We start from the raw sequence: 25028 nt of genomic DNA, 5'->3' as shown, positions 1-25028 counted from the left end.
TGTGTGTGTAGGTGTGCAGATCTGTGGGTGTGTTGTGCGTCATAGGGGAGGTGTGCTGTGGCACGATCAGCTGTGGCGAGATGTGGAGAGTCAGTTCAGCTCTGCAGAGAAAAGAGCCACATGACTCTGGCTTTTCTTGAATTGCGCTTTTCTTAAAAACTTGAGCAGATCCGACTATGAACCTGCACCTGGTAAGTGTACGTAATTCGAAGATATATATATTTTTTTATGATATGATTGTGGCTTGTTTTTGGATAGTTTGCTAGTTAGGTTGTATGATGTGCCAGTTTTTTTTATTTAACACTCAACTTTTTTAAACAGTAATGTAAAGGAATATGAAAAGTATTATTTCAAATAGGATTTTTTCAATAGTTTTAATAAACTTCTTTGTTTTGTATACTGTTGGTTTTGAAAGACACTATAATAGTCTGAGTTTGTCTTGTTTTTATTTAATTCAATACTAGTATACTGTTGTTGTTCGGATTAATGGTCATTCTGGCTGTTGCCTCATGTGTAACCTCCATCACTATGGCAACCATGGCCAGGAGATACGAAACATCTTAAAGCGCTCACGTGGAGATGCTGCCATGCGTTAAACGTTCTCAAAGCTTTTTTTTAAACTAATATATGTTCTTCAAGCTAAATTTAGCTTTAATAAAAATCCTTGCTAGTAATTTTTCCCATGCATTCTGTTTTGTGTGTGAGATTATTATTTGACTTTGCATGACTACAGTATCTAGGTGAGTTTGTTTTAACAAAGAACGGATCAGTGCAAATACCCAATGGCTTAAGGGTCCAGCTCTAGTGTTGAATCCTCTATTAATGCCCTCTAGTCAGGGTTTTGCTGTAACCACTGTGTTTCGTGTTTACTGTATGCATGTTAAGTATTGTGAATCGAATGAATGCCAACAGCTGAAATAAGGTTTAAAAATAGGTGGGAGATCAATCCGTATTTTCTGTGCATGTATTGACATTAAATCTAAATGTGACATTTAGTATTTTCAGACACTTTCTGTAATGAATACTCATTGCCTCCTAGTACGCATTAATGTATACGCATACTGTTATATGTTTATATATATTTTTTAAATAACTGTAAACAGAGGTGCAATACACAATCACACACAATATTATTACATTATATATTTTATATTGTAACATTATAACTGAGGTTACATCATAGAAAAAAAGACATTGCTCTGTGTCCAAGGATCGGTTTGCGGAAAAAAAATATTTTGCTGCTGATGAAATGAAAAATGACTTTAAATTGCATTCTTTTATCTTTTTTAAAACTAGCAGATGTGTATAGAATGACACAACGGCAGATGGCTTCCACTGAAAGGAGCCTACGTAAGTTACATATAGTATTATTTATATTTAAACTGTTTTTGATTGGTTAACAATATAGTCATCTTTCTAGATAGCAACTGGTTACAATCTTATAGACTATTAGTTTAAAGTATTAAATTATTTTTTTATATGTACATGTATTTTATATATACTTTTTAGCAATGACATTTTTTTTGTTTTAATTTTAGTTTGATCATAGAATATAAAAAAAACATTTTAAAATTGCAATATCATTTATAGTATCTGAGGTTAAAAAAAAATGCACTAAGTACACTTTTTGAGTGCACAGTTAAGTACACTTAAATCTTCTTAAGTTTATCTTAAGAAGTATTTTTTATACATTGAGTACAAAAAATAGAGGTCTTTAAGTGCATTTAAGTGTAGTCCACTTTTTCAGCTGGGATTCTATATTTTCTATGTATATTTTCTTTTCAAATCTGTATATTTCTATATACACATAAAGCTGCTCTGCAGAATGGTAAATCTGTGAAAAGTCCTATAGAAATAAAACTGAATTGAATATTATACTATTTATGGTAAGTCTAGGTATGTCCCCAACCCGTATGCGTACAGTTTAAAGTTTCTAAGTAAAGCATCAAGATAATATACAGAAGTACTCATTATCGGGTGTTGGAAAAATATGCTCTTTGCCATGTTTTTTATGTTGACTTGATGTGTTGAGTATCTGGGTCAGGTAGGTTACCTGTCGTCAGACCCCATCCCGACCTCTTCCTCTCCTGTACTGTCTTGCCGATCAGGTATCCAAGCCGATGATGACCTGAAGTCTATGATTGTGGGTACGGTGATGAGAAAAATCAAGTCTCGGACGTGGAAGAAGCAGCGTTACTTCAGGCTACAAGACGACTGCATGACTATCTGGTACAAGAGCAAGAAGGCAGGAAATGCTCACTCCACCTGTAAGTAGCCAGAAATTATCAATCGGACAGACAGACACAGAAACTGAAAATCTTGTAATCAGTATTCATAACAGTAATATACGGAAGACACCATTTAGTGCAAAGCACAAGTTTTTTTACAACTTGGTTGTTAATAATAGACTGGAAGAGTTTTAAGATCAAAGTGTATCTAATCTTGGTCTTTACTTTATAGCCATTATACTGAGGTTTAATAAAGAACAATCCCAACAGGACACCCCCATTTAAATATCTATTTTTTGTTTTTAGTTTCTGTGAGTGATGTGGAGGCCGTAAGAGAAGGGCACCAATCTGAAGTTCTTCTTAGCATCGCCGATGAGTTCCCACCCGACCGCTGCTTCACTCTGGTTTTTCGTGGTCGTCGTGGCAATTTAGACCTTGTGGCCGAATCAGCTGAAGAGGCGCAATCTTGGATTAAAGGGATACGCAAACTCATCGATACCCTAGAGAACATGGGGCAGAGAGAGAAACTAGACCAGTATCCTTTACTCTCTTTCTCTCTTACTTTATCTACCGGTCTATCGTTCCCCTCTCTGTCTTTCTTAAGCACAAAAGGGTTCATAAAGTCTAAAAGGGATTTCAGGATTACCACAATATACCAGAACAGCAGTACTTAAAACTAATCTCCCCCATTTATCTGCTTGTAAATGTAGTTTACATATGAAATAAAACATTAAACTGGAAAATTGGAGGGGATCCCTTGCTTGTCCTATTTGGATAAATGATGTGATTTAAATCAACATTTGTCCATCTGGATGAATGGTTTTCACTTAATTGCTGCTTTCAGATGGATCTGCGATTGGTTTAAAAAAGCAGACAAAAACAGAGACGGGCAAATGAACTTTAAGGAGGTCCGAGATCTGTTGAAGATGATGAATGTTGACATGAACGAGCATCACGCCTTGCGCCTCTTTACGGTAACCGCACAGCATCCCGTAGGATGTAGCTTCCGTTCGAAGATGCTTTTCTTTAGGTTACTTAATTGTCTGTTTTTCCTTAAGTTGGTTTGTTTAAATGTTTTAAGCTCATCTTGTTTTTGTGGTATGCAGCTGGCCGACAAGTCTCAGTCAGGTAACCTCGAAGACGACGAGTTTGTGCTGTTCTATAAGATGTTAACTCAGCGAGAAGACGTCCTGCGAGTGTTTCAGGAATATTCAGGTGACAGGCAAAAACTCACGCTCCAAGATCTGGTAGACTTCCAACGGGAGGAACAGCTACACGAGGATGGTGTTCAACAGTACGCCCTTGAACTCATCAATCGTTATGAACCATCGGACACGGGTAGCTAAGTTTTGCTAAACTTTTAACTTTGTGTCACTGTCAACAATGCCATTGACCTTTTAGGTTTAGGTTCTATTTCTTGACCTATTGAACTCCCTTCCCATAGCTAAAATGTTGCACGTAATGACAATCGATGGTTTCCTGATGTACTTGAGCTCAACGGAAGGCTCCATCTTCAACCCTGCTATGTTGGAACTCTATCAGGACATGACCCAACCTCTCTCCCATTACTTCATATCTTCTTCTCATAACACGTACCTCCTAGAGGACCAAATCCGAGGACAAAGCAGCGTGGAAGGCTATATACGGTACATGTTTTTTACAGCCCAGTTCTGCAGACACATCAATGTGTGTAGATCTTTAAATACCACAAATTCCGAAGTGGCATTTTCGAACCTATAAAGCAACAGTGGTGTGCACATGTCCTTTTCATGCATATCCATGGTAGTTTGAGTAGTTATACGGTATGAAAAGGTAAATATAGCAGATTGAACTGTGTTTGTGTTTTACAGAGCACTAAAACGTGGCTGTCGGTGTGTGGAGGTGGACTGCTGGGACGGCCCAAATGGAGAGCCAATTGTCTACCACGGGCACACGTTCACTTCGAAGATCTTCTTCAAGGATGTGGTCTCCGTGCTGGCTAACTATGCGTTTAAAGTACATCATGAGCTAGAGACTTTGTTGTCTGGTCTCCTTCTTTCCTTTTCCTTTACAAGACCATACTTTTACTGACCATGTGTCTTTCTTTAAAACTGGGTTAGAGTACTGTGTTTGTCACAGACAAGGGCCGTGGTTCAGTCTAAGCAGGGCATTATGCCTTTTGACTATGTGCGTAAAGTGATCTGGGGCAGTCGACCCTGCCTGGAAGCGTGTTGGCCGCTGTTGTGTGTTGAGTGTTCCATTTCACCCCATCACTTATTCACACACACTCACTCTCCCCTCTGCAGACATCACAGTACCCCGTCATCCTGTCCATTGAGAACCACTGCAGTGTAGAGCAGCAGAAAGTCATGGCCCAACACCTCACTCAGATCCTGGGAGACCAACTGCTCACAAGCACCTTAGATGGAATAATTCCCATCAGCCTCCCGTCCCCTGAGGTAAGCATTCCGGTTGAACAAGTACTTGTAATGATTCCACTTAACAAGTGGACTTGAAGGTCTTAATGAGCAGTAAGTGGTCGTCTCAAGTAATTTATCTTGTTCAAGCCAAAGATCTTAAAGTTTCCAGCCCGTGACTAGAAGGGTATCAGTTTAGAGTATGATGACCTCTCTAGGATACGCTCACTTTCTTCAGATCATCTGGGCTTCAGCAATATGATCTATGTCCATGCAATCCAGCCATGTTGAATTATTAAAGCAAACAATAATACCCCCCACCACACATGCTCAACCTTACTGAAAAGACCAGCTTAATCCTGTGTAAATTTCCAAGGTGGCCCTTTCTTGTTAAAGATGAGGTAACACAATATGCCTACCTCATATTGATATTGAGTACCTATACAGTAGTATTGCATACTTAATATATTTGAAGAGTATTAAGTTTGTGAAAAAGACAGATACAGCTGTACGACTATTTCTTGAAAAGGTCGACCTCCTGTAGCATGCAGGGGGGTCGGACTGCAGCACGATGACACAATACATCATCACATTATCCCTGCATAGCTATTGATTTACTGTAAATTCGTGTTGTTCATGTACATGCCAATTGCCAACAAAACACAATAATAATACTTAGTTTGACTTACCGTGTGTGGATCATGTCCAGCACCTTTAGCACTGGGACCACGCCATTTATCAGTTTCAAACGATCTCCAAATCCAGCGTTATATCCACCGTTTATGTAACATTCATCTCCGAAATTCAGTGAGGAAAGAAAAAACTAAACTTTACGAAACCTGTACGATGTCTGGCAGAGTGAATCGAGCACAGAACTACTACGTCATATGTTCAACTCGTTTTTTGACAAGTTTAACAGTGTAAAGAATGCACGTCAAAATGCACGAAATAACATGTTACCGTGATTTAATGTTGGCTAGTGCTAGTCTAACTAGTGGACTAGCATAGCCATTACCAACAAGTCTAACCGGGTGAAGTTGGACACAGGAGAGTCAAAATATTTTAGTCAAAATAAGTTTAGTGGCTGCAGATAAATGGAATTTATTTTCATGTGTGTGTGTAGGATCTGAAAGGGAAGATTTTGTTGAAAGGAAAGAAGATAGGAGGATTAGAGGACAAAATGAATGGTATGGTGGATGACACTTTGACAGGAGAGGTGAGCGATGAAGAGGAGGCGACTGAAATTGATGAGGAGCATCGTCGCAACGACAGCATACGACAAAGAAGCAAGGTACTGTTCAAATATTTCCTTAACATTATTATTTTCATCCCTGTTGGAAAATCTATTTTAAGATGGCAGTTGTGTTTTATGGTATCTGGTATCTATCTGGGGTTCATCTGTCTTTAACGGTTCTTAGCTGGTCATTGGGTGGTCAACAAGACATTGGATAAATTGTTGCTGGGCCAATCAAACCTATGTCCATACTGCAACATTTTACCAAGTAAGCTACAGGATAGAGTCAGTTTCTTTTGCTACTGTTCAACAATTTGATCAACCCCCAAAAAGGTTGTAAAGTATTGAACGGCGGTCTTGTCTTGCTGACAGATTATCTGTTCTTCATCAGAGCTAAGGTGCTGAGCCCTCAAGCAACAGTTTCGCTCTACCTGCTACGGCTTTAACAGCAAGATTCAATCTACTGTACTTGCATATCATCTGTTGAAAGTTGCGTTACGGTGCGCCAACTTAAGACGTAAATTGTCCTGAACGATTCACCAGAGCTGTAATGGATTTTCTAGCGAAAGGTTGTAATATATTCTGGCAGGTGAGATGCACTTGGAGACTTTTTATAAGTTATTTTTACATGTTTATAACTTTCCTGTAGCAAACTGGTAAGAGAATTGCGTTAACAACGCAAGGTTGTAGGTTTGATCCCAGGGGATAAAAGTGTCTGCCAAGCGCATAAATGTAAATGTTATAAGAAAATACATGACTTAACATAACCAGTAAATAGTTTGTAGTAAAAGTTCTTCCAACGCTTCAATGGAGCACCTAAATGGAGCACCAAGATCTACAAAATTCGTGGAATGTGCCACATAATAATTAATTCAGAGACCAAGAACGCAAGAGAGACAACACAAGGAAGAAAGAGAGAGCAAGATAACAAAGAAACAGCATATCCTCTGTTGTCTTCTGCCATGCGATAGGCAGCCATGTGTACGAGCTGGCACTGCTGTTACCATGCAACACTTGATTCTTTGAACTTTGATTCACAGCAGTCAGGGATCACCCCTCTTGGCTTCCAAGAGACAGTCATCTCATTGACTCATCAACCGGCAAAGTTTGGCATGGAATGTTTAGCGTAGCTAATTACTTAATAGACATTTAGCCTTTATCTGGAGCGAATTACAGTAACCTTACGACAGGGATAGTCCGGGAAGTTGGGTATTATAGTTGCTAGTTAGAATTTCTTGATGTCCTCTCACCTACAACTTTTGGTCACCAGCCCAGATCCTGGCTACACAAATGGAATATCATATTTAGCTGGCACAGCAGGTGGGCCAGGGAAAACTTAACAGATGGGAGTGTAAGGGGAAGCCAGTTGGATACCTGGCCTCATTATCCAAGGGTTGTCTGTCACGGCACAGACTAAGTAGCCCTGGGTTCAATGGTTGGGTAGCTGAACTAGATGTTTGCAGTGAAACCACATTGCACTGTCAAACTGTGGTCAAACACCCCAACATTGCTGGTTTGATACTTAATTCCATTATAAAAGCAAGTTGAAGATCAGAAACCAAGTTGTTTGGCCAACTGGTTTCCAAGACAGACCGGCTAAGGTGCTTAAAACACCATTGGAACCATCACAACAAAGCAGCGGAAACCAGCGTGACCAGCAAATTTCTTTAAAAAATCTTTGTAGAAATCGAAGCAGGGTCTGTCTAAGGAGCTCTCCGACTGTGTGGTGTACTGCAAGAGTGTTCACTTCAGCGGCTTTAAACATTCACAAATCCACTCCAAGTTTTACGAGATCTCCTCCTTCACAGAGTCCAAAGCCCGGAAACACATGCGGGAGGCAGGTAAAGACATCTTGATTCTGGCAGCTTGTGAAAGCTCATTCAATGTTTTTGGAGAGTTAAATTGTGCTACTGTGTATTTCATGGTACTACAGGAGCTGAATTTGTTCTTCATAATGCTCGTCAGTTGAGTCGGGTTTACCCCAGCGGACTAAGGACTGACTCGTCCAACTTTAACCCACAGGACATGTGGAATGTAGGGTGCCAAATCGGTAAGTCTACCTGTGACTTGAATGGTTTTGTAATCGGTAAAATTCTGGTTTAGATTGCTAAAATTTCATTTCATCTCTTATTCATCATTTTTTATATTTTCTTCCATTCTTGTTTCATTTCTTCCCAGTTGCTCTGAACTTTCAGACTGCAGGGGTGGAGATGGATCTAAACGACGGTTTGTTCTGTCAGAACGAGCGCTGCGGATACGTGTTGAAACCGGCATTCATGCGCAACACCGATAAGAGGTTTGACCCTGAAATCCCACAAAATCGAGACGGATACCAACCGCTTAGTTTGTATATACAGGTACGAAAACCTCAATTTCTGAGCTTTGCTTCTATAATGTTGGTAGTTGTTAAAAGGGTCCATTTTGTGTCTTAATCTCAGGTAATCAGTGGCCAGCAACTGCCCAAAGTGAATATCAAAGAGGACTCGATCGTTGACCCGCTCGTTCGGGTGGAAATTCACGGTGTGCCACTGGACCAGGCCAAGCAGGAAACCAGATACATCGACAACAACGGTCAGTTAAAACGTAGAGGTTGGATATAAGTCTACACTGAGAAAGTCTAGACGCAGTTAAAACTGAGATCTACCTTCATTCAAGAGCCTAAACAACTTGATTTCTTCGGTGTTGTTCAGAAGCTAATGGTTTTTAGTAGGCGTACGCTTGAAAAAATGGCAGTGAGGTTGTGGATCTTGGGTTTTAGTTATTTATAACTAATTTAGCAAGATATTTGACTAAACAGATATTTTTCATACTTAATTAGTTTAATTTACTAATCCATTAAAATGCTAGGTTAGCTCTTAGCTGAGTACTTCACACAGTAAACATGTAATTATGTGTAATATTGTTTCATATAGTTTAAAAAAAGATTAGCATGCATTGTCACTGATTTACATTTCATGTCAACTTTCGATTTGTCTGCAGGTTTTAATCCAGTATGGTATGACACCCTTCAGTTTAACATTCAAGTGCCTGAGCTTGCTCTGGTTAGGTTTGTTGTGGAAGACTACGACAAAACGTCAAAGAATGACTTTGTGGGCCAGTTCACGCTCCCTTTCACCTGCATTCAGCCAGGTACGGCATCGAAAGCATTTTTTAATCAAAAATGTATCCCGCATTGAACCCGCATCTGTAATTGTTTCCCTGCAGGATATCGTCACATCCATCTCCTTTCTAGAGACGGCACGAGCATCGCTCCCGCATCCCTGTTTGTTCATATCCGGATAACAAAAATGACGTAAAACGAATGTCACTTATTTTACGTTAACCAACTTAAAGTGACACGCACAAAATGTAGAAAGATCAATAATGGAGCAATATCAAGTCTTCCCAGTTGCACAATTACTTATTTCAGAACGCTTGACATATAAAATTAGTTTATGTAAAAACTACACAGTATACAGTTTTGCACTTAAGTTGTGTTTCTGTTTATTTAGTTGAATTCCATGCCAAATATTTTTTGTTAATTTACTACTTTTATTGTTTGTTATTAAGATTTGTGTGACTGTAGTTAAAGTAGCTTAAGTGTATCTTAAGGGCGATTTATTGTTCTGCGTCAGACCTACATCGTAGCCTATGCAGATCTGCGTACCCTTTGCAGAGCCGCGTACCCTACGACGTAGCCTGACGCCCACCTCTCCAAAAATGTAACAACGCGTCAACTTGAGTCATTGTGGTCGTTGCCTGTCGACGCGGATAACGACGCAGAATATTAAATGAAAACCAACTCGTAACCTATTGCGTAGAGGCTACGGGGTAGGTCCTACGCACGACTATAACTAACACTTTACTCTGAGAGTCTGTACAAGTTACAATTTTGCATACATTATCCTCCCTTTCTCTCTTAATAGATAAAATCTCTATTTAATAGATCATTCCTGTTTGACTTTTTTGTCATGCTAGTATAAGATTAAATGTTTCTTACCCCTTAGACAATTTCAGATTGGCCATAGATAGACTTTTTGGTGCAAATTGAGGAAGGTGCAATAAAGAAGAATAGAAGTTGTTTATTAGTTATAATACAGTGTGGGTTGCTATATACATGTTTGGAATTGAGTAAAGAGATAATGAGCACCAGCACAATGGCTCAATTACAATCTTGCTGTGGCGTTGCAGAACCTTAAGGGCCCGACTCAGTTACACAGAGATACTGAAGGAGGGCTGTGAAAATGTACACTGTCTGTTCCCACCCCTATTTACTGTAACACATATAACAGTGTTTATGTAACAAAATACACAACAATCAGTGCATCAAAATCACCATTTACAAACAGCAGGGTTGTCTGTCTTACATGCTGCTAGTATTATAGTGTTATGTATATTTTTATATTTCTAAGCTCTTTATGAGCCAATTCAAACGTTTTTGTAATATGACTAACCTTGTTTGCTTTGCTTGTATATACTGTATGTATGTATTTACTTGCCATATCCATCAATGAATAAAGATCATTTTGAAAGTTATTTCAGTTTCTGTGTTGTTAAAAGTTAACATTAAGTTGCAACTTGTACCAGTTTTAAAATGTGAAAAACAGAACCGAGCAGAAGATGTGAAATTGCATGTAAAGAAAAACTAAGCATGGTTTTAAAACAGTGAAAGTGTAACTTATAATATAAAGATTTATGGAAATAAACTGAAAAACATAATATATTTTATTAGAAATCTACATCTTTTTAAATATATGAAGAGCAGCAGTATTTCAAATGTAATGGTTATGATTGATTCATATTATTGTTAACGCCAGTGCTCGAATTGAACCAGGTTTATGGGGGTCCCCCTCATAAGATTTTTTTTGGTGGGGGTTAGTCTCGCGATATACAATTTATAAAAAACACAAAATATATATTACATTAAAAACAGGTTCACATAGAAGAACAGGATTCTTTCACTATCCTGCGCTTAGCTGTCTTTAGACGTGGGGCGGGGCGTTTCAAATTTAAAGACACATGACAACTAGCCCATAAATAAACTTAATTTAAATGATTGTAAATAATTAATTCACAAAATTGACCATATGCATTGCATGCATTTAATCACATTTGTCATTATTTTTACTCAAGTACAAATATCTGAGGAACCCCCCAGACTTCCCTAATGCCTTATGGGGGGTCCCGGATCTCCCCAGCACCCCTTCAATTCGAGCACTGGTTAACGCATTATTATATAGATTACATTTTTAAATATAAGTTATGGGAAATGATTTTATATATCGACAGTTAATATATGAGATAGAAGTATAAGTTAATATTTCATTAAACAATAATGTTATTAAATTAGTGTCTGCTCACCGTTTGTGGTCAGCGGTGTGCGCGTGCACGCAATTTAAACTACCAAGCAGTTCGTTTTTTGCAGATTTTTAAGAAGGCAGATATTAATATTATATCATTTTTTCCAATCATCTTTGCTGTAAAACAATCCCTCACAAATTTTGTGTCTTCGTTGAAGAAAAATAATTAGGCCGGAACCGATTTACTGTTACATTTCGACTCGGACCCTTTCGGAAGTTACACCAAACATTGCCAAAGTTAACACGTGCGGGATAAGTGAATTTTATATCGTACTCATACAGATAAAATACGCATTTACCGAGCTAAAATGGTGGGGAAGATTAAACGCATCCGCCAAAAGCTTCATCACGGCGCTGTGAGACTTGACAATGAAAACGAGAAAGGTCACGCGCTCGGGAATCTAGAGAAAGCGCCGACACCATTAACACATGTGCACAGCAGTGAACTCACAAAAACAGATTTAACACAAATCAAAATAAACACAATTGACAGCGATGCAAAGGTAAGACTGTTTTTTGTACTGGCCGCATAAACACAGTAATACCAATATGTCTACAATTGCAATTTTATGTACCATGGAGACAACATGGATATGATTATATGTTATTGGATTTTAGTGGATTGATTTATAATCATTCAGTATCTTGTTGTGTGTACATCTTACCACCTGACATGCTTACACTATGATATGTAATATTTTGTAAGAGAGATGTCAGGTGTCATTTAATTGTTTTCATCTCAGTGCTGAACATGTCACTATTACAACAGCTGCTTCATTTACTATTCAATATATCCTCACGTGACCTGTTGTGAACTTGTAAATGACATCATTATTCAGCTTCATGTGTTTTCTATGTAGGCATTTAATTTTCCCTGTGGAGTTTTTGCTGGGACGAAAATCTCTCCGGAGTCTTTAGTTCAAACTCTGAAGTTTGATGAACCATCAAATGTGACTGTAACCAAACAGCCAGCAGGTGAACCCAAAGGTGAGTGATGTCTGTCACACAATTTCAATTGTTTTTACAGAAATATGCATTTAAGTTTAGAATCGCTCGCTCGTTCTTTATTAATATTTTTACACATTTGAGAGTAGAAGTTAACTTGGCCGAACTTAAAGTAGTTGATTTCATAAAACAATTTATTTGTGCTGTTTTAAACCGTAAGTTACCTTCTATTCTTCTGACCTCTGACTGGCTGCCATTTCTTCATTATTTGGTCATTAAAAAAATAGAAATGTTAGTTTTGGGGAACAACCAATTTTCTTTGGCACAATTGTATAGAGATTTGTATGTTGGACATTTACACCTTTCGCCATTAAAATCATTTGCCCATTACTGTTACGTGACTTTGTTAACTGCTAAAACTAATAAGCTTCTACCCTATAATAATAAAACAAAAATCATTTTACAGTTTAAATGCCAGTGTCTACAGGCAAAATGTTTCAGTTTAAAGGCTACAATGAATGCAAGCATGTGACCACTAGATGGCACAATGTTGCATTTTTATTTTAGTTCAGATAAATGCGAATGGAAAATGATGCTGGTGCAGTCAGTGTTTGTGCATTTGGGCAACTTTCTGAAAGGTTTAAGGGCTTGTCACCGACCGTTGTGATCACCGTTCTTGGTTCAAAGATTCAGCTTTAAAGGTTCCACCATCAAAGAAGTTAAGTACTCTTAAGTACTTCTATTATTGGCTTTCAAGCATTGACTTTTAATTATATGTATAAATCAAGTATATGGTAAGTGTAAGATATAAGATAAGTATAAGATATAAGAGATAAAATATTATTTGTTGAAAGTACGGCTGTGTTTTTAATTCTCATTTTGGATAAGAGCATCTCCCCAATGAATGAATGTAAATGTACCACGCATGTCCTCTATCCTTGTTTTTTCTCTTTTGAATGTCCGACGTGTGCAAGTATTGAGGTTAAGTGAGGAGAGCTGTCCTACTTTTGGCTCTCTGCAGTAAAAAATAACCCATGCATGAAGATCACAGTCGCTGCATCAATGCACTAACTGTATTTGACTGCTGTCTGACTGCATGCTAGCATATAAATGAATGCGTGTGTCTGCGGAGGAGACCTCACCTATTGCCAGTCAAATGTCCCACATGCCTCTCATATAAGATCACCATTTATTTAGTGAATGGGAGAGAGAGAGGGTGACCAAGCACCTGATTTGTATCATAAGCTATGTTTGGATGTGTTTTAGAGAATAATATTTATTTGATAGATCAGCATCATCTTTTATCTTATATAGATGAAGGATGTAGTTCTCTTTGAATATGCCTCAGTCCAGGCAACACTTGAGAGAGGTAGACATTAAGAATCGATGCGGTCTCTACTTTGCTTTGACAGAGCGAGAACTTTGGGCTCTTTAATTGGAGGTATCGGTGTCTCCGTATGACCTCGGAAATTGACCTCCTTCACCTCTAGCTCAGCTCCCCCGAGTCGAGGTGCAGGGAGTAGATGGCAGCAGGGATGTTCTGTCCACTGCTAATTGGCGGTGTCCGTTTCAGCCAGCTCTCGGAACATGATGCTCTCCCCGGGATGGATGTGGTGGGAATTATGGATTTTTTCACCCCAGTTCCACGGAGGCAGAGGCTAGATTGAGTTTCTAGCGTTCAGAGTGATGCGTGGAGATATCAGCAGGTCAGAGATCCCTATCGGGCAGATACAGCGCAAAAACACGACTGTTGATATTTCTGTGGTGGCTGTCGGTCGGATTGATTCACTGTCGGGTTTTCAACCTCCCGTCGCTGATCTGAAAGCAGTTAAATGACTGTGAATGGTTTAAAGCAAGATTAGAGAGTGGAAAACTGGTTTGTGACTTAACTTTAAATTATAGCTGTTATTTGGGCGGCACCTCTTTGAAGTTTGAAGTTAAATCGGATGCATAAAGTTGATAAAATGAAAGTCTATTTTAAATTATTTAACAGTAATTTTAAACTTAACGTTGATAAGAAACACTACATGAAGCAAGGTTATTTAGATAACTATGATGAACATTTTTGTTTACTGAAATAAAAGAAAATATTGCATTGTTACGATCTAATTCTTAGATCACAACAAAGTAAGGAGACGCCACACAACCACTGCTTAAATCATAAGATTTATTTAACTTAAATAAGAAATATGAAATGTCAAGTGATCAGTGTAAATGTATGTCAGCATGTAAATGTAAATAGCAAGTTCAAATGATATCAGTTCAACCAAACATAAATAACTAAAGGTCCAAATCAAACATAATCGGAGAAATAAATCACATGATGATGACTCCAACGAGGCTGTGCGTCTCCCGTAACCCACACATCCCGTCAGCTCTCCGGTAGTCTCAATGACCAGCAACACCAGCGAGTAACACTCTCTTCTTCCTTCCCCCTTGGTCTCTGCTCGCTCTGTGTCTTTTAAAGTACCATGATTACGGTCAGGTGTAAAGCCACGCCCTCCGCAATCAGCATGCCACTCAGGAACAACACACACAACTACTCACTGAGCCGTCACACCCCCCCCCCCCTTAAAAGATCCTTTATCCTGTAAAGATTCTCCAAAATACCTCGATCCCGTTATACCAAGTGTTTCACACAGTCACCTCCATTCTCCTAAACTGCTCAATCTATCCCCAGCAATCTGGATCCTGAAAGCAAATTAAGGTAACAAAGAGAGCACAGAAAAACAGTAGCAACTGCCCCAAACACTTACAGTACCCTATTTGATCTGGTTAGGAACACGAGATAACGCATCTGCCACTACATTATCGGTTCCCTTGATGTGTTTCACAGTTAAACTGTATGGCTGTAAAAAGAGAATCCAACGCATTAACCGCTGGCTTGGGGACTGTAACGAGTGTAAAAACGTTAGAGGGTTGTGATCAGAATAAACCACCACAGGTAATCCTCCACCCACATACACATCAAAGTGCTGAAGAGCCCAAATTAAGGATAAAGCTTCCTTCTCGATTACCGAATAGTTCCTTTGATAAGTATTAAACTTACGAGAAAAGAAACTTACAGGATGATCGAATCCACTCTCATCAGTTTGTAATAGAACAGCCCCAGCACCAATCTGACTTGCATCTACCTGTATCTGAAATAGCTTATCCAGCCTAGGGGCAGCTAAAACAGGAGCAATAGTTAATAATAATTTAACATTATCAAAAGCCTTCTGACAATTTTCACTCCAAACAAAAGGGACAGCATTCTTAAGCAGATCAGTGAGCGGAGAAGCAACAGTTGAAAAGTTTGGGCAAAACCCCCGGTAAAACCCCACCATCCCCAAAAAACGCATCAACTCTTTCTTGGTTGATGGGGGAGGAAATTGTTGAATAGCTGCAACTTTGGCCTGAACAGGACGCACCTCACCTTGTCCAACCTCTTTTCCCAAATATCTTACAGTTCCCTTAGCAAACTCACACTTTGCTTAGTTAACTGTAAGACATGCCTCAGCCAAACGCATCAAAAGCGCCCGAAGATGTAACAGATGTTGTTCCCATGTAGCACTAAATACTATAACATCATCCAAATACACCGCTCAACCCTCCAGGCCGAATACCACTTTATTCATCAATCTCTGGAAGATTGCGGGTGCATTTCTCAAACCAAAACTCATAACAGAGTATGAATATAACCCTGATGGTGTAACGAATGAAGTTATTTACTTGCGGCTAGAGAGGTACAACAGGAGAGCTTGGGTTTTAGCCCAAATTATCTAGTTTTCGGTCACAATGTACGTGGTTCTCTTTCTATTTTGCGGGAGGGATTGGGGGAAGAGGATCCTCAAAAAAATTTGTTGGCATATGTAAATGGTTTTCGTAGACATTTGCTTTTAGCTGGAATGAGTGCTCAGAAAAATCTTTTAGGAGCACAGAGAAAGATGAAGAAACACTTTGACAAACATACAGAAGGCCGTGTTTTTACACCAGGTGATCAGGTGTTGGTTTTGTTACCTTCATCTGGCTCTCCTTTTTGTGCACTATTTACCGGTCCTTACACTGTCCTTCGTAAAATGACTGTCCAAAATTATCTAATTGAAACTCCAGATCGGCGAAAAGCTAAACAGAGTTTTCATGTAAATTTACTTAAGCCTTATCACTCTCGTAATTCTGACACTCAACTGGTTAATCCAGCTGTCACTGTTACTAATGTCTCTCTTGATAATTCTCAAACTTTTTCTTTAGAAGGAGGGGAGGATGTGATTGTCCCTGGAGACTGTGTGCTGATTCCACGGTTAAATAATTCTGAGACCCTTCAGAATTTAGATTCTTTGTTTTCGCACTTATCGGAGTTCCAAAAGGCAGAATTGACAGAGTTGGTGTTTGATTTTCCTAGGTTGTTTGCAGATGTGCCCACCCGTACACATCTGATCCAGCATGATGTGGATGTGGGAGAGGCTCGGCCTATTCGCCGGAGTTTTTACAGGGTTCCTATCACTAAGCGGAATGTGCTTGAGTCAGAAGTTCAGTATATGCTTGAGAACAAGATCGCTGTTCCCTCGTGCTCCAGTTGGGCATCACCATGTTTGTTGGTGAAGAAGGCAGATTCTACTTATAGATTTTGCACTGATTACCGCAAGTTAAACTCCATTACTAAACCTGACGCTTTTCCACTTCCTCGAATGGAGGATAGTGTGGATCAGGTCCAAAGGTCCAAATCAACATAATCGGAGAAATAAATCACATGATGATGACTCCAACGAGGCTATGCGTCTCCCGTAACCCACACATCCCATCAGCTCTCCGGTAGTCTCAATGACCAGCAACACCAGCGAGTAACACTCTCTTCTTCCTTCCCCCTTGGTCTCTGCTCGCTCTGTGTCTTTTAAAGTACCCTGATTACGGTCAGGTGTAAAGCCACGCCCTCCGCAATCAGCATGCCACTCAGGAACAACACACACAACTACTCACTGAGCCGTCACAGCATTAACTTAAAGGGCCACTAATCCAGGTGTTTTCTGCAATGTATTAATAGTCAGTTGTATCCCCAGAATGTCTCTGTAAAGTTTCAGCTCAAAATACACCACGTATCTTTCATTACAATATGTTGAACATGACCAATTGTGGCGGCAATGGAAACGCCCCGTTTTTGTGTGTCTCTTTGAATGAAAATTAGCTTCTGCTCCCCTCCCCGTATGCAAAATATGAGGCAGAGCGCTTACACATGTGCTTTGGATGGCATCAAGACAAGCAATATTACGTCTGTACAGCCTTGCCCTACCAAGCCATACCCTCATTGCAATAAAAACCTTAATGGCTTGTTCATAAATGAGCATTAAATGGAAAAGACAAAAACATAGATAGAACAACATATGCTGACCATTTGCTGTATGAAATGTTGGCCATTGATGATTAATCATGTGCATGCATATAACTAACAGACTTGAACACGGATATAGGCATAAACATGCATTCAAAGTAATTGTATATGACAGACAGGTATGTAAAGATCAGTAACCAGATGATATTACATTGTGACTGAGTAGCAATTTCTGTGTAACTTCATTGTCTTACAAATGCGAACTCTGTTTCTATCCGCTCTAAGTTTTGTCACACTAAGGACAAAACCACTGAACTCAGCGAGAAATATACTTCTATAACTTTCTTTTGTTGTGATGAATAAACTTTACGGAAATGATGTCAGTCACAAGTCTTCTGAACCAAAGGACGCGATGGGTTTTACCTAACTTAACGTTAATAAGAAAGACTACATGAAGCAAGGTTATTTTAGTTTACTATAATGTTTTTTTTTTACTGAAATCAAGGAAAATATTGCATTAATTTGAATTAAATGAAAAGTGTAAATGTTTCCTCAAAATACACTGAAATAAGTTTAAGGCACTGAAATAATAAAAACAAACAAAATTAATATAAAATAAACAAACAATAATAAAAGGGCTAAGCTAAAAATCTGAAATAAAAGCTAATTAATTATATTAATAAAACTTAAATAACATATTTAAATAAGATAAAATATCTCTGACATTAAGTAGCATAAAGATACGTGGTGTAAAAATCTGTTTTTTACAAAAAAAAAAATAATTGTACAATTAAAAATATATAGTTTGTCGTATTGTCGATCCAAAAAATTGCGTTGTCGTCAATGACAAATTATGGACATGCATGTTTACATAAATATCACTCCAATCTCCTCCCACCCTTAATGACATCATTGTCATCTTTCACATTGGCACTGTGTAAATTGCGTCATTTTCTGAAGTTTAACGTGTTGTGTCCTTTATATGTCGCAGTCTGTTTAAAGTGGAGCACAGGAAATGTGGCATATTGATATCTTATCAAAACGTCTCTGTGTGCTTTTATTCGGAGCGCACTGTGCAGGTTTCCCATGGGCCGCTGTAATTTTCCATCATGTAAATGGCCGTATATAGACATGTATAGAATGTGTTTAGAACTTCTGCGTGTTTTCTGGGAGAGAGAATTTTTTTGATGTGTACATGACATGCGATCGTTCATGGCTAATAAATAGCTCTCTGGTTCCTCTCATGGGTCTCCTGCAAGGAACCTGCATCAGATCTGTCTGAGGTTCAGCTTTCTCATGCCGGAAGACGATGGATATTTGAGATGTGCCAACACACCAGCACAGACGCCTCTTAAATGATTGACGCTAACAAAATATCGAAATGTTTTGCAGCAGTTGCCTTTGAAGTGGATAACAAAATGTAGTCCCCTGTTGGAAAAAAAATCCTAGATGATGTTGTGACACACATGGATTTTTTACAATTAGAATTTAAGATTTTCGTTTTGTTTTTATAACATACACGCCCATATACTATAAATTGTTTATGTAATCATGTTTATGAAAACTTAACAGAATTGTATGTATGTTATTTGTTAGACCTTTGTGTTGTGTTGTGTTTTTTTCTGAAATATAGTTTTTTACTAATATATTTGAACTTTGTGAGTGTCTAATGGTCTTATGATTTGTCAACTTCATGTCAGTTTGAGTTTTAACTACAAAATAATTAAATATTTAAAAAATAATAAGCCTGTTTTTATAATTACACATTTCATAAGATTTACTAGTAATTGTTTTCTTATTATAAAAAAAGTGCTCGCCTGTCACAATAAAGAGAAAACACAAATATTTTATGAATCAGTCAAAATAAAATTTAAACAAAAAATGTATTGTCATTTACTAGGCAAATAACAAACTAAAACAACTAAATAGGCTTTTCACATCATTATACCTACACTTGAACTGACACTTTAAATGTCACATTTTGTCAGAAGTCTGAAATGAATCAAGCATAACATTCAGTCATTAAAACTTAATTTTATATTTAGGAAGTCGAGAAAGGTCAGTGTGGGTCATTCGCACAGTACAAGCCTCTCTGTATTTTTTTAGCGACCAAGCATTTTACCAAAACGTTTCTTTTCCTCGAAGCGTTGCTTGGCAACCGAACGCTCCGTAATAGCAGAGGTCATTTACATTCTTTTCTCTTTAAAGGACTGCATGCGTTTAGCACGCATGTTATTTTCATAGAACATTTGAATAAATGAGCATTGTTCCAGTAATCGTGATCAGATGAAAACTACGTTTTAGTGTCATTTTCGATATGTTATCAATTTAAATTATAAAAACAAACAAAATCTAAAATTCGTGTTTCCTTTTGTGTGTCTGTGGTCTATAAATGAATCTCTCTTTCTCTCTCACACAAACTCACAGGTACATATAGTTTCCACTCGCTTTGGTCCCTGGAGTAAAGCACAATCATTAAACACACACCGTATGGTTCCCATGATTAGACAGAAGTTTCCAACAACAGGGAGTGACGTGCATTTAAAACAACAGACATCCTGCTTTAATCTACACAACACAAATCTCTTCTGTTTCACCAGACAAACACACATTATTATCTCCTATTACTCACAGGATCCCACAGATGGGGAATGTGAACGTCAGATTTAAATGGTTTGTCATTTGCTTCTCAATGCTTTTTTTGTATCACTGTTGTAATTTCACGCATGCCCTGTTTCATATTAATAAAACATTAGATTTGAATATTTATAACATTATTATTTAATTTTAGTCGACTTTAATAACAACAAACTCTTTTTACTTTTTTAATAAATGTCTAGGTTCACATGAGCCACGTTATCTTTAAGTGATCCTTACATTTTCCTTTAGAAAAATATACATTTATATTGTCTTGTATATTTTTTCATGCATGTTGATTTTAATGCACATTTTGTTAACATGTGATTCTTCTCTTTGCCTCTGAATTCAGTGCAATGTGGGCAGAAATAAGACCAAAAATTATTTACATTTGCATTTGTTTTACATTTGCCAGAAGCTTATATTTAAAGCGACTTACATTGTATTCAAGGTACAGTTTAACCAGTAAAATCCTAACAGCCACGATTCCACAATCCAAACAAATATTTGACATAATTTCCCAGTTTAATCGGAAACAGCAATGTGACAAATGTATTAAGTCTTCACAAGAAGTATTTTTGGGGGGATCGTCACAATGGCTATCAAACAAAATGACAATTTCCCCAGCTCATGACACTGTTGACTTTCCTGTTTAGTGCTGAACCTGTAACCTCTGTGACGGTGGACTGTGTCGTATCCCGATTGGCTGATCGTGTGTTTTTTTGACAGGTGTGCTGAGTTCATGCTTATGCAGACAAAATAAAGCCGAAACGAACCCAAACACCCGTGTTCATAGCCCCGCGAGAAACCCTCTCGGAAGATATGTCTTGCTTTAAGACCATTCAAACCCATTAAGATTTTTTTTTGGAAGCATTATCTCTTTGTGTATGTCCTCTTCCACCATTTATGCCACAGAAATGAAGTAAATTGTGTGGCTTGTGATTTTTTTCACAGCATTATTTAACAATTTTGGTCTGACGGATGATAAAATATCCCATAGATCTGCATTGAAAGAGAGACCGGAACCATTTCTAGAAATCAGAACATCACAGAGGTTTAGTCTCCTTTAAACCAAACAGAACGGCCTTTCGATAATCTAGTACACCTTGCTTAGCAACGTCTTGGCAATCAATCACAGACCCACTAGCATTTCTTCAGAAAATGTAGTTTCAAAATCTGTTTAAAATCTGTAGGTTTATGTTTTAAAATGAAGTATTATTTTAAAGTGAATCCGAATGTTGAATGATGAATTATGTTATTATTATTTTTTCAGGTTCAGGAGAACGAAAACAACAGTCCAAGAAATCAAAAATGAAGGACCGTAGAGACCGATGGCTTAACAGTAAGTTGTTTCATCTTCAGTTTTCACCGTTTTTTCCTAAACCCCACAAAGCAAAATGATATGCATGTTTAGGTTTTTGCACAAAGTTCTTAAGCCGGCCTACAGTTCTTGTCTCGGGCCAACAGGAATTTCAGCGACGCATATGCCCGGATTGTTAATGCCATACTTTGATTCTGACGCCTGTAAATGTTTCATCCGATCGATGCGCCGTGTAACACAAGCTCTGACCGAGGTTATTATAATTAGCATCTAATGAGGCTCCAGCTGTAACACAAGCTTGCGGACATGTCAGATTTACAGGAAATTAAAAAGAGAAGGAAAAGTAAGACGTCAACGGACATTGACCTTTTCATAGAGAAACTGGTGAAAAAATGTCTTTAATAAATTGCATAATTGTATCCACACACACATGTACGTTGTCTACTTTAGACTCATTTATTTTTGCAAACCCTTATCTTTTGAGTTACACGTCAGACTGGTTAATATCTGTTTTAAGGGGTTCGAAATTGAGATTTTTACATAATCTGAAAGCTGAAGAAATAAGCTTCCTATTGATATTTGGTTTGTTAGGATAGGACACTACCTGGGGAACAACAACTGCTGACAAAGCTGTAATCGGAGGGTGCAAAAAAGCTAAATATTGATAAAATCGCCTTTTAAGTTGTTTTTCTGAAGCACTGGAGCAGGCCATCCACTCAAAAATAATCTTTACTTAATATCCTTATGATTTTTGGCATAAAAGAAAAATCTGTAAATTTTACCCCACAATGTATTTTTTTGATTACTAAAAATGTTCCCGTGCTACTTAAGACTGGTTTTGTTGTCCAGGGTCACATATTTGGTTTAGACAACCATATCCAAGCATGTATATTGTGCATTGAGAGGTCTGGATAGCATCACACACTTTTTGTTTTTGGAAACAGTTCAACCAAATATAAAAATTCTCAAACTCTTAGCTTATTTTCTTCATTAAAACACACGTTTCTAAAGAAATGCTGGTCATTTTGTTATGCAGTTACAAAAATTTAATAGAAGAAAAGACATTATAAAAAGAAAAAACTACACATGCCTATACTAAACATAATCTTCTAAAACTCCCATAATGCATCTGAGATCATCATTCCAATCTGAAGACAAAAACGTCTGTTGTCAAATGAAATATGACTTGTTCTTTGTGTTTGTAAAATGATGTAGACAAAACGACATGCCATGGTTTATGAAGATGATATTTTTCCATCCCAAAGTTCTTTTTTCCCCTATATGTATTTGTTTTTTTACCGGGGATGCAGTCACCTTGTGTGGACTGGTTTCTGTCACTAAGGTTGCTCGTAGATGGGTGACATCGTTCAGTTCCCTCAGTTATTTATGTTTTGGCTGTGACATCACTGCACAGACATGAGAACATACTACATGTATTTAAAACCTGTCGACTTATCATCCCATTTAATTGAAAAACATTTTTTAATTATAATTAGAAATGAAAATAATTTAAAAAAATAAATCAAAGTAGTTCTTTAATGGGGAATTGTGAATTTTTTTATAGCTATAGTTAGGTAGTATGTTTTATTTATTTTAGACTCAAATGTGTAATCCAAGACCTGTTTCAGATGAAGTTTGTTTGTTTGTCGTCCCTAGAGATTAGCACGATTAAACAGGAGCGTGAGCAGCAGGTTGCGCGAGCGCGGAGAAAAGCCACGCCCGTCGTGGGAGACATGAGACCGCTGGCCGACGCCCTTCCTGAACTCTCCCAGCTCCTCCCATCCCTGAAACACCCTGCCGGCATACATCGGAAAAATAAAAGGTAAGTAAATGTTACGTTTCTTTGTGGACAAGTCAGATCAAACAAATTAGTCGAAAACACACAACATAACATTTAGCGACTTACAAATGAGGTAAACAAATGTAACAAAATATGGACAATAAAAAGCATAAGTGCATTAAAACACGAATGCACTTGCAATATTACGACATAAAATAAGCTTTTCCGTTTATTTATTTATGTAGGATGCACATTTTTACTTCAGTCTTTTTTTGCGTTTTCTTTGTCTTGTGACAGAATTTAAACAATTGCATATTCTTTAACCTATATTAAACTCCGTCCTGGTCCATCTATGCAGCAAACTTGATAGTTATGGTATAATTTAATTCTGAATTATTACAAGGTAATACGGTTACAGGTAAAATGGCAAATGTAACAGCATCCAACGTTAATGTCCCTTGTGACTTCTTTGATTTATTAATGTGATTATACCTGTGCTACCGTACACGTTCTGATGTAAACCTTAAGCAGCACATGGAAAACACAAATTTCGTAACATTTTTATACATTATTTGGCCGTTTACAAGAGTAGACGATCTTTGACAGCCATACGGTTTTTGTCTGATGTGTGAATCAGGACACAGTTGTCTCTTTATCTCCTGCAGAGTTTGTCGTCGTCTGTTGTGAAATCTTTTTTTGTTGTATTTGTATTTCTTGAGGAACTCAAAGTTACAATAAAAATGTTTTTTATGCAGTTAGGTTTATAAATATTGAGCAGATTTTACTTGGTTTTGGGTTAATATGTTTAAAATGTTTGTTTTTGTTTCATCTCAGTTTGATTAAGAGAAAACCAGAACCTACAGACTTCAGCGTTATGAAACCGGCCCAGAAACGAAAGATACTGTAAGATAATACCAGTCCTTTAAATGTTCTCACACTACCATTGTTCATTGGTTAAAAAAAAGACAATAGAAAATAATTAAAAATACGCATAAAGAAATTGAAAGCAATATATTTTTGTTCATTATCATTTGATTGGAAAATTGTATTTTTTTTTACAATCATAAATAAAGTTTTATTGTTATTTGGGTTTAAACATGATCATTGTTTTCTTAACAGCTGTCCTAAAATTTACCCATGTATGTGAAATTTTGGTACACAGTTATACATTTTTTTTAATAAGTTATATTACTTACTTTCCAATATAAATGTATAAGGTTCTCTATACATGTAAACACATTATTGCTTTTGAGATGTAATTGTGGAATTTAAAACAGGTTATTGTTTCGTTCTGGTTCTAGGGAGGCCGAGGCGTCTCACTTCAGCGAAGCCATGAAAAACCCCGCCTTCAAAACCAACCCCTTTGCTGCGATTGGCGAACATCTAAGGAAAAGACTAAAAGAGGAAGACGAACAGAGTTAAACTCAAACACTATACCTCAAATGTACGTTGATCGTACGCCGAAACAAACAAATGCATGCAGCATTGGTTAAAGTTCCCATATCTTTACATTAGGATATGAAGTCCAAGAGATTTTACAAGGGCGCAATTTCTGGCACTACAGTATGGAGAACACAGTCTAATGAACGTATCGGCATGTTTGACAGCTTTGCTTGAGATCTGAGCGTAATTTAATAAATGAATCTTAAAGTGTTGAATGAATTATCTGCTTCTCTGGTTTTCTGATTGAATTATCATGTTATCAGATGTGTAATCTCCATTTACATGACAATCTGGTCTGCATGATTATGGCTATATATGCTTTATTAGTATTAACGTTTGCCAAAGCAGACATTTCTTTTTTTAGATTTGACCTGATGATTGTAAAAAAAGATTTGATCAA

At 37.6% G+C, this 25028-nt stretch overlaps 2 protein-coding genes across 5 annotated transcripts; both read left to right on the top strand.

The window, feature by feature from the left end:
- The first annotated feature begins 59 nt into the window (after nucleotides 1–59).
- Nucleotides 60–10264, top strand: plcd4a (phospholipase C, delta 4a). 4 transcript variants are annotated; one of them, XM_056758871.1, is made up of 16 exons: nucleotides 60–191; nucleotides 1297–1350; nucleotides 2109–2267; nucleotides 2535–2763; nucleotides 3073–3202; nucleotides 3335–3566; nucleotides 3673–3874; nucleotides 4079–4223; nucleotides 4514–4666; nucleotides 5748–5915; nucleotides 7543–7699; nucleotides 7792–7908; nucleotides 8037–8215; nucleotides 8297–8429; nucleotides 8838–8987; nucleotides 9063–10264. In XM_056758871.1, exons 2-16 carry the CDS (start codon nucleotides 1311–1313, stop codon nucleotides 9152–9154), a joined length of 2286 nt encoding a protein of 761 aa, XP_056614849.1. In that variant the 5' UTR covers nucleotides 60–191; nucleotides 1297–1310; the 3' UTR covers nucleotides 9155–10264. The 4 variants fall into 4 exon arrangements, with proteins under 4 accessions (XP_056614849.1, XP_056614851.1, XP_056614853.1 ...); XM_056758873.1 differs by having other exon boundaries at nucleotides 132–191; nucleotides 1300–1350; XM_056758875.1 differs by lacking the exon at nucleotides 60–191 and adding an exon at nucleotides 601–740 and having other exon boundaries at nucleotides 1300–1350.
- Nucleotides 10265–11412: 1148 nt separating this feature from the next.
- Nucleotides 11413–24847, top strand: slx9 (SLX9 ribosome biogenesis factor). Its single transcript, XM_056759126.1, has 6 exons — nucleotides 11413–11700; nucleotides 12058–12184; nucleotides 21358–21426; nucleotides 23062–23227; nucleotides 24020–24088; nucleotides 24487–24847. The coding sequence occupies exons 1-6, from the start codon at nucleotides 11506–11508 to the stop codon at nucleotides 24605–24607; spliced, it is 747 nt and encodes a 248-aa protein (XP_056615104.1). The 5' UTR covers nucleotides 11413–11505; the 3' UTR covers nucleotides 24608–24847.
- The last annotated feature ends 181 nt before the right edge of the window (nucleotides 24848–25028 follow it).

This window comes from Triplophysa dalaica, chromosome 10 (genome assembly GCF_015846415.1).
Source record: "Triplophysa dalaica isolate WHDGS20190420 chromosome 10, ASM1584641v1, whole genome shotgun sequence".
In the NCBI taxonomy this organism is placed as follows: domain Eukaryota; kingdom Metazoa; phylum Chordata; class Actinopteri; order Cypriniformes; family Nemacheilidae; genus Triplophysa; species Triplophysa dalaica.
This window is presented reverse-complemented; position numbering and strand designations above follow the sequence as displayed.

What these genes read in the sequence shown, in the direction of transcription:
- plcd4a (XM_056758871.1), top strand. Translation starts at nt 1,311, where the DNA reads ATGACACAACGGCAGATGGCTTCCACTGAAAGGAGCCTAC. An exon ending in TGGCTAACTATGCGTTTAAA is followed by an intron (nt 4,224 to 4,513) that starts GTACATCATGAG and finishes TCCCCTCTGCAG; the next exon opens with ACATCACAGTACCCCGTCAT. An exon ending in GCATACGACAAAGAAGCAAG is followed by an intron (nt 5,916 to 7,542) that starts GTACTGTTCAAA and finishes AAATCTTTGTAG; the next exon opens with AAATCGAAGCAGGGTCTGTC.
- slx9 (XM_056759126.1), top strand. Translation starts at nt 11,506, where the DNA reads ATGGTGGGGAAGATTAAACGCATCCGCCAAAAGCTTCATCACGGCGCT. An exon ending in GCCAGCAGGTGAACCCAAAG is followed by an intron (nt 12,185 to 21,357) that starts GTGAGTGATGTC and finishes TTATTTTTTCAG; the next exon opens with GTTCAGGAGAACGAAAACAA. An exon ending in GCCCAGAAACGAAAGATACT is followed by an intron (nt 24,089 to 24,486) that starts GTAAGATAATAC and finishes TTCTGGTTCTAG; the next exon opens with GGAGGCCGAGGCGTCTCACT.